Source organism: Ischnura elegans, chromosome 8 (assembly GCF_921293095.1).
Source record: "Ischnura elegans chromosome 8, ioIscEleg1.1, whole genome shotgun sequence".
Classification (NCBI taxonomy): Eukaryota; Metazoa; Arthropoda; class Insecta; order Odonata; family Coenagrionidae; genus Ischnura; species Ischnura elegans.
In genome coordinates, this window is record NC_060253.1 from 13,106,770 (window position 1) to 13,124,179 (window position 17,410).

The window sequence follows — 17,410 nt, forward strand, 5'->3', positions numbered from 1 at the left end:
GAGCCGTCGTAGAGCCAAGGAGGGGGTTGGCACACCTGTGCAGATTGTAATTTGATAATATACATAAAAATTATGTTTTTTTTCACCCTCGTGATCACGTTTATTCCCGTGAATTTATACTCCGTTGGCGTGCTCTTGCACGGAGTCTGCACCAAAGGTTATTTTCACTTCACTTCACTCGACAGTAGCTCCGACGAACACAATGATCAATTCATATAAAAACGCATAGTTCATTTATAATGCAAAATAACACGAGAGAAAAAGGCATGACAAAAGTTTATGGAAATAAGTGTACCTGATAATCATTGCTTGGATCCCATGATTTGAAAAATATTAAGTATTATCGTTATCTACATCACTTCTTGAGAATGTAGTGATAAGATGATGATATAAACATACGATTCGAGAAAATGTTAATAACGGACCAAATTCTTTGTATGCTGTAGGTTGGAAGATTTTCGCGGCGTTGATTAGACGATCTCTGTATTCTCTTCCGGTTTTCACCGCGTCCGTTGTGTTTTGTCCGTTGTCGCCAAAACCGAACGGACGCGGTGAAAACCCGAAGAGAATGCAGAGGTCCTCTTTGTATGCTAATTTAATCTTGGTGAGAAACAGGGAGATGACACCAGAAATTGAAGAAATATTAATGAACTTTAAAACGGATACAAGCCATTGAAAATTTAAGATGGGGCTTAAGTAAGTATAATGTAGAACTGTATTTGAGGGGGTTAACAAAAATTCAAATATTGTCATCGCTCACTCAATGCCTCAACCCGAAGGTTCGTTTGGATATGTCCACCTCTCAACTCTCTCTTTTCTTCCGAATCTCGTCCTTGTTTATCTCCATGGCTTCAAAAGTCCTTTCACTGCATCTCTTTTCCTCTACCACTATTAACAAATCCTCCTTGAAATGCCACCTCGACAACTCACCGCTGTCTAATCCATAATGCCCCTTCTTATGTTAAAAATTTTGTTTTCTGTCAGTATTTTTTATTTATTGTGTTATCTTTCAGCTATTATTTATTTACGCAAACATCCAATGTTAAAGTCTTTGTGCCGTTTTGGTGGTGAAATAAATAATATAAGAAATATATTAAAATACATATAAAAATATAAAAAATAAACATTAAAATATAAAAAATTTATTATATATTGCTACTCTCAATTCCTCATCCTCTCTTTCCTTCACCTCAACCATTTCTAATTCCCAGATTACCTTCCTTGGTGTCAATAAATCTCTTGTCGATAACAAATTTCTCACCTCTGTCCATGCAAAACCCACGAATAAGCAGCAGTACCTTCATTTTAGCAGTTGTCATCCTTCCCACACTAAACGCTCCCTTCCCTATTCCCTTTCCATTCGAGGCCACCGTATTTTTTAATAATCCTGATGCCCTGAATAATGTTATTCACAACCTTCACCGTTCTCTCCTCCAGAGAGGCTATCCAGAGTCCCTCCTGTATAAAAAAATTCTCAAACACAGATGCCCCCCAGAACCTTGCAATAGAAACAAACCACGTGACCTTTCCCTCTACACCACTTACTTTCCTGGAATACAATCCCTGCAATCTATCCTTAAAGACCTCTTCCCTCTTCTAAAAAATAATAAGTCGACAGCCAATCATTTGCCAAGCCTCCTACTGTCACATTCAGACGACCTGCAAATCTTTCAGATTTATTCTGCTCAACGAACCCCTTACCCTGCGAGCCCTTCGCCCTGCGGTCGTCCTAGATGCAAGACCTGCCCAATTTTTACCCCTGCTTCTATCCCTAGTCATCTCGTCTCCTGCCTACCACCACCCCCTGCGGCCTCCTGTACTTCCAAGAATGTAGTTGACCTCATTCAATGTCAACACTGTCCCTCCTTTTATATAGGCAAATCCTCAACACCCCTTAATCTAAGGATCAATAACCACAGGGCATCATGAACTTCCTCTCACTTAGCGTCCCTCCCGGTGGTGAAACATGCGGCCACTCATCGGCGTCAATTCAATGATTGTTACAATGTATCAGTTTTGGCCTCCCTTCCACCCACAGACCACCCACTCAAACTTAATTCCATTGGCTATTATGGCTATTCAAAGCATTTCTTCCTCCCGGCTTAAATATCAACCGATAATCCCTTAATTGCCTCAGCACACTCTTTCCCCCCCTCCCTTTGGACCCCACCTCCCCGCTAATTCCCCTCTTGCAGCATATCATAATTTTTTGGTTTCTCATATCCATTGAAGAAAATTCTGAAATAAAAAAAGAAATATGAACTATAGTCAATTATTCCATAATAACAAAAGGAAATTAGCATTGGAGGTCCCGCGGAGTAATCGTCTTAATTCTGCTTCGCTTCTTAGGATGAGTTAGATCTTTCTCTTCATATCCAGGTCACCTGGGGAGAGATCGAGGGATGAAATTAAAATTGTGGCTTAGGGTCCTGAAATATGGCTCATTCCACCCAAATTCAACAAATATTTGTCTCCTTCTCAGATTTTGAAAAGTTCTGTATGCGTCTATATGCACCTCAAACTAAATTCTTACTCCGGGACCGTTTGCAGAGAAGCAGGATTTGTATGATTCAGGGGCACGTTATTCGGCAAGAAATCGCATAAAAAGAATAATTTACTTTCTGTTTGTTGAATTGAGGCGGAATTACCCGAATATGTTGGTCTCAACAAATACTATTTATTGAAGAAGTTAATAAAGTTAAGCGATTCATTACAGCGGAATATTTTTAGGGAGCTTGGCTAAGCACGGTACTAGGAATGAGGCAGTCATATTAAACTATTATATATGGTATTATAAATTGTATACATGTGTAGTATACTAAATCTGTCGTAAATAAATTAAATTATAATAATTTTATTTGAAAGTCTATTGTTATATATTATAGATATTATTGACTTGATTTTAGCAATGGAGAAGCAGATTGTGTATAGAGAAAATAGGAATACATAAATATTTAAATAACTCAAAACATTGACGTACGTTAAAAATTAATCAATTATCAAAGCTTAGTAAATATTCGAATTCCACGCTGCTTTATTCGACCGAGATTTACCAAGAAATCTAGGACGTTAATTTTGGAAACATTAGTACGAAAGTGTATTTTTATTTAAAACAAGCACCATGATTGTTTCGAGGAGGATCAATCCCGATAAGCCTGCTGCGAACGTAAATAAAGTCTTTGTCTTCGAATTGTCCTTCTCTCTTCATAAAAATCGTAGAAATTGATACTGGAAACAAATGAAGCAGTCATGTGAAACATGTTCTAGTATTTCACAGGTTAGTTGAATGGCAAAATGAAAAGCAATAGCATAAGATCATGATCCTTACCAATCCTTACCCACGTAAAGACCTTATACTACAGTCCAACCGGCGAGAGTTGTCCGATGGCACTTTAAAAGGAGGGGCCTGGGAGAACCCTGCGCCAACATGGTTTGCAGCCAATCGCTGTCCCCCAAAAGCACCTCATACCATAGATCTTTTATACAGAAAGATCTATGCCTCAAACCCATGCCTAGTCATACAAAGTTGTCACATGCATGTGAAGCACTGAAACAAGCCTGAGCCACCAAAACAATCCCTTTCTGCGAATCGCCAAAACAAAGGATTCTTCCTTTGGATCCTTCACGCTCGTCGTCCCTTCTGCCTCCTTTCTTCATGGAACCCTTTTGTTTGCATGTGAGGTGGGCGTTTCCCTTTCTTACCTGGCAACTTTGCCCCCTACCCCTTCTAGCTGTCAACGGACAACTCTCGGCGGCCGGACTGTAGTTAATGTTTCCATAGCCTCGAATACGCACCAAACACGTAAAATTATAGTAAAATTTAAAAAATTGGCAAGGAAAAATTATATGAGATGGTCTTTATCAACATTTATTTACGATGCTAATTTTAAGATACTAGAGATTTACAGAAAATAAACCGATAATGTAGCTCAAATAGAAGTTCATATTGGTCTTAATTGATATATCAGCTAGTATTTAAGTAAAAACCTTAACAGTTACTCGCATACTAGGAAAAAAATTTCAACTATTAAAACTTCGATCCATAAAAAGCAGAAAGAAATAAATTTTCCAGCAAATACGTATTTATTTTATTTTATAATCAAAGAAAATTTCGTTTAACAAACTAACTTCAATGAATACGAAAAATGGTCGATTATTTTGGCTCAATACGAAAAAAATATATTTGACTTTCTGTGTACATTGACCGCAGAAAAGGAAATTATCGTTACTACATATGAAACTGGGTTATTGCACATAGTTTAACCAACGAAAACCTTGAAAATCTCACAGAGGTGCAACATTCAGGATGGTTGAAGGAAATGCACATATTTATCTTATTTATCTCTACCACAATTGGCTTTTTCACAATTTTTTCAATTTTCATCATAGAAAGAATTTGAAAAATAAAATTGAACTGCATTTTCCCCTGCTATGTATCTTCTTCTTCCCGAGTTATTCGCGACGAGATATCGACATAATTTAACCCTATCGCAGATGAGTTGATGACGTCAGGAGCTCATGCTGAACGCGTAGCCAGTTGCCCTATTTGGTCTCGCGTCGTTCGTTTCTGTTCACATTAATGTGAATGATTCCCTTCCTGAGTGAAAGGTTCATCGTGATCGAGTGCTTGAAACCAAAATCTATTGACGTCACAAACTCATGAAAAACGGGTAGCAACTTTTTTTTTCGCGTTTTCTTATATTATATTTTCTCATTTTGAAGGAGACGGAATAGCAGTGAATGGGGAAGATTTTATTATCGTCAAAACCTATCCACCCCTTCAATCTTCCTCCGAAGTCTTATAATAAATATCGATGCAAGCTCAAAGTGAACGAGTGCCTTTTGACGAGTCCCAAGGCGGCTTAATTGATAGAACTCCAATAAATATAGGGCGTTCTAATTTCAACGATAAAATTAATGCATAACTTTAGACTAGAATCAACCTACGACGATAAACAAATATGCGCTTGATGGCAGTAGTTGCTCTATCATTGGAAATTTATCATTCTTTCACCTTTTAAAGCATCTGAATATGACGATATTTCCTCGGAGCTAGTTGAAATAAAGAAGAAAAGACGTTTAATAAGATGTACAAAATCATTGGCAAAAGGTGTTTTACAGGTGAGGTACCAAAGGATTTCGAGAGGAACATTACTATAATCCCAATTCCTGGGAGGATAAGAGCGGAGAACTATGCGAAGATACTGACTAGGATCATGTACAGAAGAATTGAATGAGAAGCAGAAGAGTAGATACTATGGTAGGAAAAAGTATCCCATCAAAGGTTGCGCCGCCGCCACTATCACTCCACGTAAAATTGGGTTTCCTTTCCAGTGGATTGCTATTCTTTGGACGGTATGGGAAATTCAAACAAATCCTTCCTCCTCCTTTTTTCGTCGTCCAAATACGCGACCGATCACCGAGGTCCCCTCAACCCAGAGCATGACTCGCGATGAACTCTGAAGAATAGAAGTGCATTCGATGACATCATGCGCGTAACTCTGAATTTCCCTTCACGTGCGTCAACGAAACGATATAAATCATTAGGGGCCACAGTAAGCTTTCTCTTGAGGAAAAGACAGTCAACGAGTAGATTCGATGAGTTACGTATTTGAATGCGATTGATTTTGAAGTTTTAGAGCTTTGCTAGAGGGACTGACATCACATTGCCTGAACGCATTTTTCTTTGGATCGAGAAAGATATCGATGGCTAAGTGCTGACAACATCTCAAAAATAGCAAATTATTTTTGAGATACGTGTACGAGATACGTTTCCTATTATTTTTTATTGCCTAAATCTAAAGATTATTACTCCTGGAGTACGAATTTCACGCATTTAGATTTTTAAATGGCGACATCTATTTTTCGCGATTAAATGAAAAGTGAAAATATTCAAGCGCGCGAAAACGCGACGGCTGAGTATGAATGCCGGGAAAACTCCGTGTGACGTCGTTCTGGTTCCCGCTGCCGGAAGTGAGGTGACCTTGGGGCGAGGCTCTGAGCGCTGATACGACGCAGGATGCTAGCAGGTAGCAGAGTACTATGCTAGCTGGTAGCGCTTGGCTTAAATAAGGATTATTAATACCTTATCAAACGAAGAAAACTTTCCGACCTTAGACAGTTTTAATAAGTGATTATTAAGAGATGTTTCCCTGAGCTCTGTGCCTCAGGCATGCATTGGTAATCTCAGACGATGTAAAACTCCTATCTATTCGTAAAGAAACTACGTCCCTGTGACGTCACGTGGAGTGGAATCGCATGGGCGCCAATCTGGCCCTTTTCAAATGAGGATAAAAATGGACCATTGCCATTCGTCTAAACCGGTATTTCTAAAACCAAATAATTTGTATATTATGAATACACTAATGGTGGGTAACGAATCGCAATCAATGCCTTTCGTTTTCTTTGATGAAGGAAACTACCCCATTGGCTTACTAAAAGCTTTTATAGTGATGATTTAAAAAAATAGAAATTTAGAATAATTCCTGATCCTTCTGATGCTCAAAATCGACCCTCGCCATTGCTGTTATTTGGGAAGCTGGATAATTATCGAGAGGAAAAGCAAGAAAGAAATTATCAGTAGAATGTTCCAGGAGAGTATTACACTGGAAGAAATATCTACTCACAGCGCGAATTTAAAACATAGACGTAGTGAAACAATTTATAAGAACCTACATTTGGGTATACTTCTATGAGGAAGTGAGCATGGACAATGACAGCAGCGGAAAAAGCAAAGACCGAGGCCTTCGAAATGTGGTGCTACGGTACAGAGGCGCAGGCAGGAATTAAGGCTGGGGGGTTTAGGTGCAACTAATGGCGGGGTGTGTGGGGGTATGGTATACCCACCAGGATAGTAGGTAGGTGCGAGATTAATAAATTGCGGAAATTTAAAGATAAATGGCTCAAAATGGTGAGTTTTACGGCTTTCTCAGGGATATTTTATTCATCCTTACACTATTATATAGGTAATATCAATTCAATCAAGTAAAATGGGTTAAACTTAAAAATTTCTCTGAGCTCTAGGGGGGGGGGGTTTATCCCCCAAACCTCCCCCCCCCCTCGCTGCGCCACTGCTTCGGTAGAATGATGAGAACCAAATTGATCGACCGAGTAAGAAATGAGAAAGTCGTAAGAAGAGTAGGAGAGTGTGTCCTATATCAGTAAATATGTATCAATATCAAGTTTTTCTACTTCGTACTGACGTAGATAATAGAAAGGAACAATACCAATAATATATAATACAAAGGAACACACAATACCAATTACAAATAAGAAAAGTGCGGTAAACGGTAAAAATTTTAGGACCTAATAAGGATCATCTATGTGAGAATCGAACGAAGAGTAGAAGAGTACATGAGTGATGACCAATTCGGATTCAGAAAAGGCACAAGGGAAGCAATATTGGCCCGAAGGCCCGTCATAGGGAGTAAAATGGAAAAGGACAAGCCAACGTTCGTTACGTTCATGTTCGTTGAGAAGGCGTCAAATAATGTGGATTAAACAACAATGCCGGGAATCCCTAAAGAAATTGGAGTTCTTTACACTGACTGGAGAATCATCCACAATTTACACAAAAACCACATAGCGGTGATAATATCAGGACCCAAGTGTGAAGAAGTAATAATTAGGAAAAGAGTGAGGCAAGGCTGTGCTTTGTCACCCGTAATTTTCAACGTCTTATATATCGAGAAAGTTATTAACGAAATCAAAGAAAATGACTCAGGAGTGAATATCCATTGGGAAAATGTTAGCATGCTATGATTTGAAGATGACGTATCTGTCATAGCAGAGATAATGAAATGGATGAATTCTGCTATGTGAGAAGCAGGATGATTAGCGATGGGAAAAGCAAGAAAGAAAATGCCAGAAAAATATAAACTGAAAGCGCGAATTTTAAACATTAATGAAACAATAATTAGAAATTGCATTTGGGGTATGCTTCTCCACGGAAGTGAAGCATGGACATTGGGCAACGACAGCAGCGGAGACATCAAGGGTGTAGGCCATCGAAATGTGGTGCTTAAGAAGAATGATGAGGATCAAATGGATCGATCGAGTAAGTTATGAAAAAGTTCTACGAAGAATAGGAGACAAGAGAACCCTCATGAAAACCTTGATAAGAAGAGGGAACAACCTCATTGGCAGTCGCGTCACGGGGCCGTTTTATCCCTCAGGAACATACCGCTATACGCGATAAATATTAGATTAGATTCTGAAGGACCAGGCGGATCACGATGATCAAAACACAAACTTCAGATTGATGTTTTACAACGAGACATAAGGAAGAACTCGCTGACACAACCATTCTACATACTTGGCACTCACACAAGTTAGACGGGTGTCTGTTTTTAATTTACTGTCTAGTATAGAAGATAATTCTATCAAAGTAACGCATTGTTTTTTTTTAAGTTTTAGTATCGAAATTGGCAGTATTTTCATACTTTGACCTTGTCAAAAGGAACATCATTAAGTGAGATTCCAATCCATAGCATTCCTCCCCCTTAAAAGAGACTTCTATATCCAATTGATGATCATTAACGTTGTTGGTATTCAAAGCGAAATTACTTCGCAGCCGCTCATACTTTTAATACCTATTATTCAACTTGCCGGTTTAGATTTACTGTACGCTTTGTTTGTCTTTTCTGAAAAGTAATTTTACTATCGGAAAACCTTATATTTGCTTGCGTTTGAAAAATTGACACGGTGGTGCATTCATTGCTGCCCCATGGATTCATGTTACACGTGAGACTTTTTTTAAACGGTAAAACAATGGTAGTTAAATTAGAAAGGACTTCCTTTCGTTGTTCTGTATTTTATCCTTTTCTAAATGCATTGACCCTGTTCAAATTAGAAAACTAGTCGCTAAAGTCATTTCCCAACATGGACAATGCAAATGTAGCCCCATACCTCTCTACCGACGCCCATGGATTACGGTTTACGATAATTACACCTTAATTCTACAGGGTGGAGTAAAATTTCTACGAATTTTAATCCTGGATTACTGATGCCAGTAGGAACCAAAATAACTATTAATTTTTAATTTGAAAATGCACCATTTCTTATCTACAGAATCTTCGAATCAAGCGCTCCGATTGGCCATAAATTTGCGCTTGTTGCCAGATACCTTGGATACGTCGCGTTCTCCGTCAGGCTAAGCATTCGAATTCATGAGTTGTCCAGAGCACCCGGCAACAGGGCAAACTAGCGGCAATTGGAACGCTTGGATAATAGTTTCTGTAGTTTAAAAATGGTGCGTTTTCGATATGAGCATCATCAGTAATTTTGGTTTCTAGTGGCATCAGTTATCCAGGAATTCTGCTTATGGCGGCAACTGCCAATAAACCAAAATAGCCAAAACTGGAATCAGTGCGAGCGTGGACACGTACGAGATTCCACTGCTGTTTAACGTCCTTCGCCTGGGAATCCTTGTTCTGCTGTTTGACTTCAGGTATCCTAGCCCCTTCGCAAGCTTTCCTCACAGTGGCGCCGACTTCATGGGGCCTGAGGGGGCACGAGCCCCCTCAAAAATTCGTTATGGGTGTGAGGAAAAAATGTGTCCGGCTTGTCGATTTTTCCCGGAGTGTCCACATATCGAGATTCGAGGTATCAAGGTTCTAATGTTGATCATATGACTCTTTTAAAATGCTTAAAAAACTTAAAACTCTTCTTTAGATACCGCGCGGGTAATATTATATGAGAGCGCCGACGTTTCGGGTACCGCCTCGCTACCCATTCTCACGGCATTCGTCGGCGCTCTAATATAATCTTACCCGCGCGGTATCCCGAGAAGAGTTTTTATATGCTGTTCACCGGGAAAGTGTAAAATCTTAAAACTCACTACTTACAAAATTTCCCGGGGCAAGATCCCCAGTTTGGGCTCCCCCAATATTTTTTGTAAGTCGGCATCCCTGTTTCCTCATCAACCCTCGGCGACGAAGGCCAAAGTTATTGAGCACTGCGTGCCAACCCTCCCGAGTTTTTACCATAAATTCGCCCGATTTATTCAACTGGTGAGTGGAGCATCGATACACAGAGACTTTTGGAAACGATACTGCTAACATGGCTTTTCCTTGTTTTCGCCAGAGTGGACTGGTCTTAAATTCAGGTGAAAACATGTACAATTGGTGAAATATTATTTTCACGGGTTTGTGTCGATGCCCTTATGTAAGTTAAAATTAAAATCCTAGCAATATTTACTTCCTAACTCCCTTCAATCCCAATCAAGACGAAAGGTATAGGAACGTATTTAATCAATTCGATGCACACATAGAAGTTACGTTTAACGAATTTCTTGTGCTGAGTTTAATGCGTTTTATTAATCGGAAAAAGCCATTAAATCTACGTAATTAATGTTGAATGTGCTATTGCTAAACAATCTAGCGTAAATTCATAATGAAACAATTGAGCGCACTGCTGCGACTCACATACGTAACCACATGCCCTCTTGGCCGCGAGTACAATCGCCGACGGGGAAGTGACAGTGACGTCACTAAAAAGTTGCAGAATCGCGCCGTGAATGCATTGACGAAATCCAATTATGACGGACACATCACGTTATCAGAATGGAGCTGCGGGCGCGCTAGGATGGGAGAAAGGAGTGAGAAACTACGGTGTTCAGCTCTTTTAAGGCCCTGAGGATCCTCTCGAGAGGAGGATAGGTAGAGGACGAACCACTGTTGTTTCGGCGAGGATTTCAAAAAAAGGCCCCCTAAACTTTTCTATGTTAATTGTGTACATGATCAATGGCGGTTAGGATCCACATCGACTCAGTCACCAATCATTTTCATCCCATGATGACTTTTCCAGTTTTTTCCACACTTCTTCTCGAGTGTCCTATCCTTATCGTGGTCCATATGCTCTGTCCATGCTTGGATGCTGCTGTGTATATTATCTGAAGCTATTGCGCGCCGCAAGATAAGATAGAGCATAACTTCACGATGATAAATGTTGCCTTGGGCCTTGTTACCTCAGGAGTTCCCACAATAATTGGAATTTGCGGTAATTTGAGTGAAACGTTTTATTATTATATTATCTCGATAACAGGAGTTATAGGGATGTTTTTTTACGACCAGGAGAATGATCAAAGGTGAGTACTGCACTGAATTATAATACTGAATCGTGGAATGAAATGATGTATCTTAGGTGATAGTGTATTTAATTTAACAATAACAAGTAGGTATTCCGAAGGTCTGTGAGCCCTCACTCTTAAGGGGTTATGACAAGTACTACCTACGTTTCGGAGACGTATTATTTCTTCTCAGTCCTAAGAAATTCATCTATTTTGAACTTTACGTCTGCTACGCAAGCTCCAAAATTGAAGGTGCAATTCCGCATTCATTTGTCATGTTAGTTATTCATTTTGATTAAAGAGGACAAGGACTTCCAACATGCCAAAATGCCGAATCTGTCTGCCGTAATTTGTTTGTACAACGAACGAAGATCATAATAGCCTATCAGGTCAGTCAGTTTTAAGTCAATCCGGAGTTTTTATTGTTCATATTTTGTTTCCCTCAAGTGCAGCGATTTTCTATTGTTCAATGTATTCCGGCTTGTTGGATCATCATTCAACAAGAAGATGCTATTTACTGATTGTGCTTTTAGAAAAGCCTGTGATTGTAAGAGTAGTTAACTACGCTAAACTGCCGTGAAATGTGTATGAGGAGCTTCTGTTTATTTTGCATAACTTGAATATAGTGGCGTCTGTCATTCGAATTGGCAGCTGGTTACTTTCGTCTCCACTTGTATCAGAATTGCCAATATATTTTGATCTTAACGGTACTGCTTACTATGGTATTCTCAAATATACTTAACCCCACTAGTAGTGAAAGGTATTTCATTTAATTCACCTTTTCCGTGGCCGAATATTCGGATTCTGCCACGTTGGCGTACCCCCAATGTTTTGTGTGAGGGGGTACTTCTAAGCAAACACTGCTAATCATTGGAATACCTTCGTATTTTGGAAGTCAGCTTTTCTTTTCTTTCATCCATCTGTGTAGGAAGACAAACAATTGAGGAAATTGCAATAGGAAGCGTCATCCACCTCAACTTTCTCCACGTTCACCGTTGTCATTTTTTTGTTCTGCTCCTGTATAATGAATGTGGATTGGCTTTTATTGATCTACCGTGTAATTAAAAAGACCGAGCATGAATTTTAACCTCCATTTTTTAGTTCTGGTGGATTACAATCCAAACAAACAAAATTCCAGATGAGCTTGAAAACAGCTGTTACTTGACTCTGCTACAATTTTCATTCATTTATAGAAGTGCTACCCTTAGCAATGTAAACTCATAATTTCCCTATGCCAATATATCGTGTATTTAAGCGTGAAAATAATGTTCATATTTATGAATTTTCTCCGGGTACAATCGGAAGATAAAAAAAATAGGATTTCCTTCAAGAATAAATTAACACATAGTTATTTCCCCTTATATTATAAGTAGAAGGTTGAAAATGTTTCATACGTTTTCATGGCAAAAATAAGCTGAAGTATATTAAAGAATACTTTATTTGTTTTTGTTAATGGTATTGTTGTCATAAGCAGCAATCACCCTGGGAATATGAGATTTATAAACCGTTTAAGACCACAACAATAGTTTTTGGGCTACTTAGCCGTTTTTGTTGTTCGTTACAATTAATATTATGGCCAGCTGTTTTTAATGAATGGGTTTAGGTAGTTTTGATACAGCTACCAATTAATCAGTGTGAACGTCAATGATTCTCCTTCAACATTGAAGATATTTATAATCTTATTTATGAACTGTCGCCTGCCTGATTTCAGTGGAAGGTTTTTGTGTAAGTGCTTGATGGATTGGTATATTTACTTGCGATTGGTTATCAATCTAAAGAATTACATGGCTCTGTTATTTCTTCTGTTTCATCACGTCCTAAATTTTTACGCTGCGCTCAACTTTTCTAGTGTTTTGTTTGGCAATCTTTCTTAACTCTTCCCAACCACTAATCCTTCCTCTAATAATTTATATAAATTCTTATTGCAATATTCAAGCCGTCTATAGAGGACATTCTTTCTCTTTATTTATTTTTATGGGGTGGAGTTGTCATCAGCATAAATGTATGTATATGTGTGACAATGAATGCTCATTTCATGATTTTTTCCAGTGCAAAGGTTACTGAATGGCTACGTGCCTTCTGTAACATTTACTGTAATTCTGTTTTTGAAATGAAAGTTCCAATAACTGTTTAAGCACTCATTTTCCTGCTCTGGTTTGGTGTTATTATATCTCAAGTACTTCAGTGACTTACAACCAGTAATTTTTGTAAATTCAAAAGGTGTCATATAAGTATTGTTGTTAAACTTCTACATAAATGGCCTTTAGATTACTGAATGGTATGGCTCTTGTTTATGAGCACTATGTATATTGGTTTGATTCAAGATCGGTATGAAAAAATGAATATCAAATAATATATTCAAAATATTTGATTTCATCATAATTCAGGGAAATATTTTGCCTAGGAGTAATCAAATAGGGGTAAGGTTTGGGGTTACCCTGGTTTTGTGTGTTAATATACAATAAATTGTGAAGAGATGCAGCTTCCACCCTAATAAAAAAGGATACTTAACTACCCTTTAATTTTTGGAGGTCTTTTCAACCTCCTCAAGAATATGATAATCAGTGGAAAAACTACTCATTGGACTTTCATATTCCTGAAAAGCGCTATGTATAGTGTTGCTTCAATTATCCACCCTTATTAGTGGGAAAAATGCAAACAGATAATCGAAACAGAGGAATTCATGATCATGTTCTTAGCAATTTTTGCTTTGGAAAAATCATTTAGCTTGGCGAGAAATTTGAACCTAGATTTTCCAATAGGCAGTCGGTTATGCTAGCAGGTACACCACGTAGCCATCTTATTCCCAGGTGAAATTCTGGCTGGGTTTCTTAAACAGGCTATTAGAGTGTAAGTTACTCTGTAGCACAGGAGATGTCGCTCTACTTCATTAATTTCCTTACATGATTGCCTGTGTGTTATTGCCTGTCCAGCAGGTCCTTCTCTGGCATATGTTGCTTCACAGTTCCGTTTTTCTCATATTCTTTGGCACACCACCTTGTTTGTCATCTTATTTTTTGTCCACTTGATTTTCAACACCTGTAGCCAGCACCAGGTCTTGAAGGCTAGTTTTTTTTTCTGGTCAGCTTCTCCAACATTCCATATTTCTGATGAGTAGAGGTCCTATGCTCACCCAAATGTTTTCACATACTGTTTCCTTATTTCTATTCTAATGTTGTGGGAGCAGAGTAATGGCCTTTTTGTCATAAGTGCCACCGTAGCTTGGCTTTGCAACACTATATCTTGTGCCTCTTTCGTCCCTGTTAACTATACTTGTAGTTATATAGTTAGCTAGTTACTTTGTCCCATCTCATCCTTTCAGGCAGATGCTGGGAACTGTTTTCTTTATCCTGGGTCAAGTGTCTTGGCTTTATTTTTAAAAATTTACATGGTCATAGGGTGGTAAAATTAATGAAATATGTCTGAAATTATGTTGCGCTTCTGCTATTGACGAGCTGGCACATCTGTCTATGCCAGGCTAAACTCCTTATGGGAGAACCTTGTCTTAGACTCTGGAGAAGACTTCTCCTTAGTAGTAGGCCTGTTTATTGACCACTATCACATAATTACAACTACTGAGAGTAATCATTATTGGGACAATGGCCCCTAGTTCCCCCACTGCTTTTTCAATCTAGTCTAATCTTGTATGCCTGTTGCATGGTTGATTTGAGTATCATAACATGTTTTTTTTCTGCCTGTCGCCAGGCTGCTGTGCCTGGGGAGCAAACGTCGCCGGAGGGCGGGGATGGAGGAAGGTACTTGCGATGCATCAACGGGATCTGAGAAGAAGGAGGATTCTCCGACTCCTCCTCGGAAATCGTGGCTGGAGCTGAAGTCGGTGGTGTGTGAGCTCAGGCGACAGCTCTCCTCCCTCTCCTCCTCTGTTCCTGGCTCGCTCGCTTTCCGAACGCTCAACTCCAATTGCTCAGGGGCACGCACTACGCGGGTGTACTTTCTGGCAACCCCTCCTGGCTTCTGGGAGTCTACTCTCCTCTACGTGGATATTTCTCCGGAAGGTTTGTGAACAAGGGCACGATTTTTTCCCACATTTTCATCAAGTTCTGGACCTGGATGGCCAGCCTGGGGTTGAATGTCTTCAATCGACATGTTGCCGCGTTTGAATTCCGAATGTCACTTGTGCACTTCAGTTCTTATTGAGGCGTGTTCTTAAAAAGCTGTGGATGAAAGATTAACTCTGTCCGACTAAATTTTACCAAACAGAACAAATTTTCAATGCTGCACGTTGTTCTCGAATATCAGCCATTTCAAAAATCGTAGAGATTAAAAAACTCTTCGAAGTGAACGGTCACATGGGCTCGCTTCAACCGTCCAAATCCACGCCGTTTCGCATAGAGATTCAGAAATGATTAAATAACACCCATCTAGTGGGAGAAGTCCAAAATATTAGAGTGACACGTGCAGCCATTTCCGTCCGGATATTTTTGGATCCCCCCTCTTATATGGTGTGTATTACTAACACTTCACTGCATATGTATTCCTTTTGTATGGTGGCTGGAAAGGTGATTCACAAAAGAGTTACCAAAGAGGGTTTGAGCATAATGTAGTGGAATGGGCTTCTGGAAGGGTCACCTAGGCCATGTGGGAAGGGAGAGCTCGGAGAGGGTGCTAGGTGACGGTGGAGAAGTTAAGGGACCCTTCTTTAAAGATCTCCATACTTCAAAGGTAGTGTTCCTCATACTATCCTCTTTCTCTGTTTCAGGATGCACTCCCCTGAATCCAAGTGGTCGGCTGCAATGGCACCCTCTCATAGAGGGCAGCTTCCACTCGGTGAGCATTGGCAACTTCATATCGTCAGGCAGTGGGTGCCAGTCTGGAGGTGGCGGTAGTTCCTCGGCTCGTGGTGGTGGTGCCAAGGAAGGGAGCAGCGATGGACGAACCTCCAGTGGTGCTACCCGGTGGTCAAGGGAGGAACAACTGCAGTGGGAGCGCCGCAGGGTCGCCACGTGGGGCATTGCCTCTTACGAGTTGCACCCCCAGTCAGGTCTCGTGGTCTTCCCCTCCGCTGGAAGTCTCTTCCAGTGTCGTGATCTGGGGCTCACTGACAAGGCAAGTCACATAAGGGAGCCCACTCATCTTTGAGAACCTGAAAGTCAAGGAATTATTTGTGAATTTTTGGGACTGGATAAGCTTCGAAAAAGCTTCAGGAATCGGTTGCAGATGGGAATTTTAAAAATTATCATCACGCAAATTATCAATAGGGTAGTTTCCTTCATCAAAGAAAACGAAAGGCATTGATTGCGATTCGTTACCCACCATTAGTGTATTCATAATACACAAATTATTTGGTTTTTGAAATACCGGTTTAGATGAATGGCAAGGATCAAATTTTATCCTCATTTGAAAAAGGCCAGATTGGCGCCCATGCGATTCCACTCCACGTGACGTCACAGGCACCTAGTTTCTACACGAGAGGATAGGAGTTATACATCGTCTGAGGTTACCAATGCATGCATGAGGCACAGAGCTCAGGGAAACATGTCTTAATAATCACCTATTAAAACTGGCTAAGGTCGGAAAGTTTTCTTCGTTTGATAAGGTATTAATTAGTGATGGGTCGATTCCAAAATATTATCGATTCCGATCCCGATTCCGATTCTTACATTTCGATTCCGATTCTACCGATACCGATTCCATCGATTCTGATGCCATAGGCTACAAGAAAAATATCACTTAATTCCTGGCAACAAGAAAACCACTTTAAAAAATATTACTCTGTGAAAGAGTCAGTTGACAAAAGCATCTTTCAAATAATTACTATGTAATTAAAATATAATAGCTAAATTTCAAAACAGAACATACCTGAGTACAGATATTTTCATAGCTGTAATAAAGATTACATACTACGTATATGAATCATGTAATATTTGGCCCTTTCAAATTCTCAAGCAGAAAAACCAATTATTCTACATGCTCAGCCAGCAGGTTTTGACGTCTCCATGTTACAGTATTACTGCAGAAAATTGCCTTTTGCTACACATGTGTGTTATTGGGCAAGTACTTTCCCACTAAAATTGCAAGATTTCGGAGACTTTGGAATTTTTATTAAAAATTATATCAACGATTTTTTTGGATCTTGAACCTTCATGGAATTCAAGTGGTCGAAGCGAACAACTATAGAACTAAACTTTAGTTTTGTAGAGCCAAAAAAAATGCTATACTTCTCACGTCATTTAATCAACCTTAAAATCTCTTGCTTTTTTTAAGTTCGAGAAAGAAACTAAACGCGACAAATGAATATCATATCGGACGGTCGCAGTAATAAAAAAGGCTAAAAGAGCCTTGTGGTGTGAAAATTCCCCCTACCGCGCGACTCACCTCGGC

The 17,410-nt window shown here is 39.5% G+C and overlaps 1 protein-coding gene across 3 annotated transcripts in view; it reads left to right on the plus strand.

Annotated features, from left to right (window-relative positions):
- The first annotated feature begins 10,561 nt into the window (after positions 1-10,561).
- The window catches only part of LOC124164533 (dipeptidyl peptidase 9), a 47,982-nt gene continuing 41,133 nt past the window's right edge, over positions 10,562-17,410 (plus strand). Inside the window, exons 1-3 of one of the 3 annotated variants that reach the window (XM_046541893.1) lie at positions 10,562-11,086; positions 14,774-15,084; positions 15,789-16,135. In XM_046541893.1, coding sequence (XP_046397849.1) covers positions 10,938-11,086; positions 14,774-15,084; positions 15,789-16,135 — 807 coding nt within the window. In that variant the 5' untranslated portion in view covers positions 10,562-10,937. Of the gene's footprint in view, positions 11,087-11,351; positions 11,458-12,595; positions 12,794-14,773; positions 15,085-15,788; positions 16,136-17,410 lie in introns of those variants that run through there. The other 2 variants (XM_046541894.1, XM_046541895.1) reach the window with 2 other exon arrangements.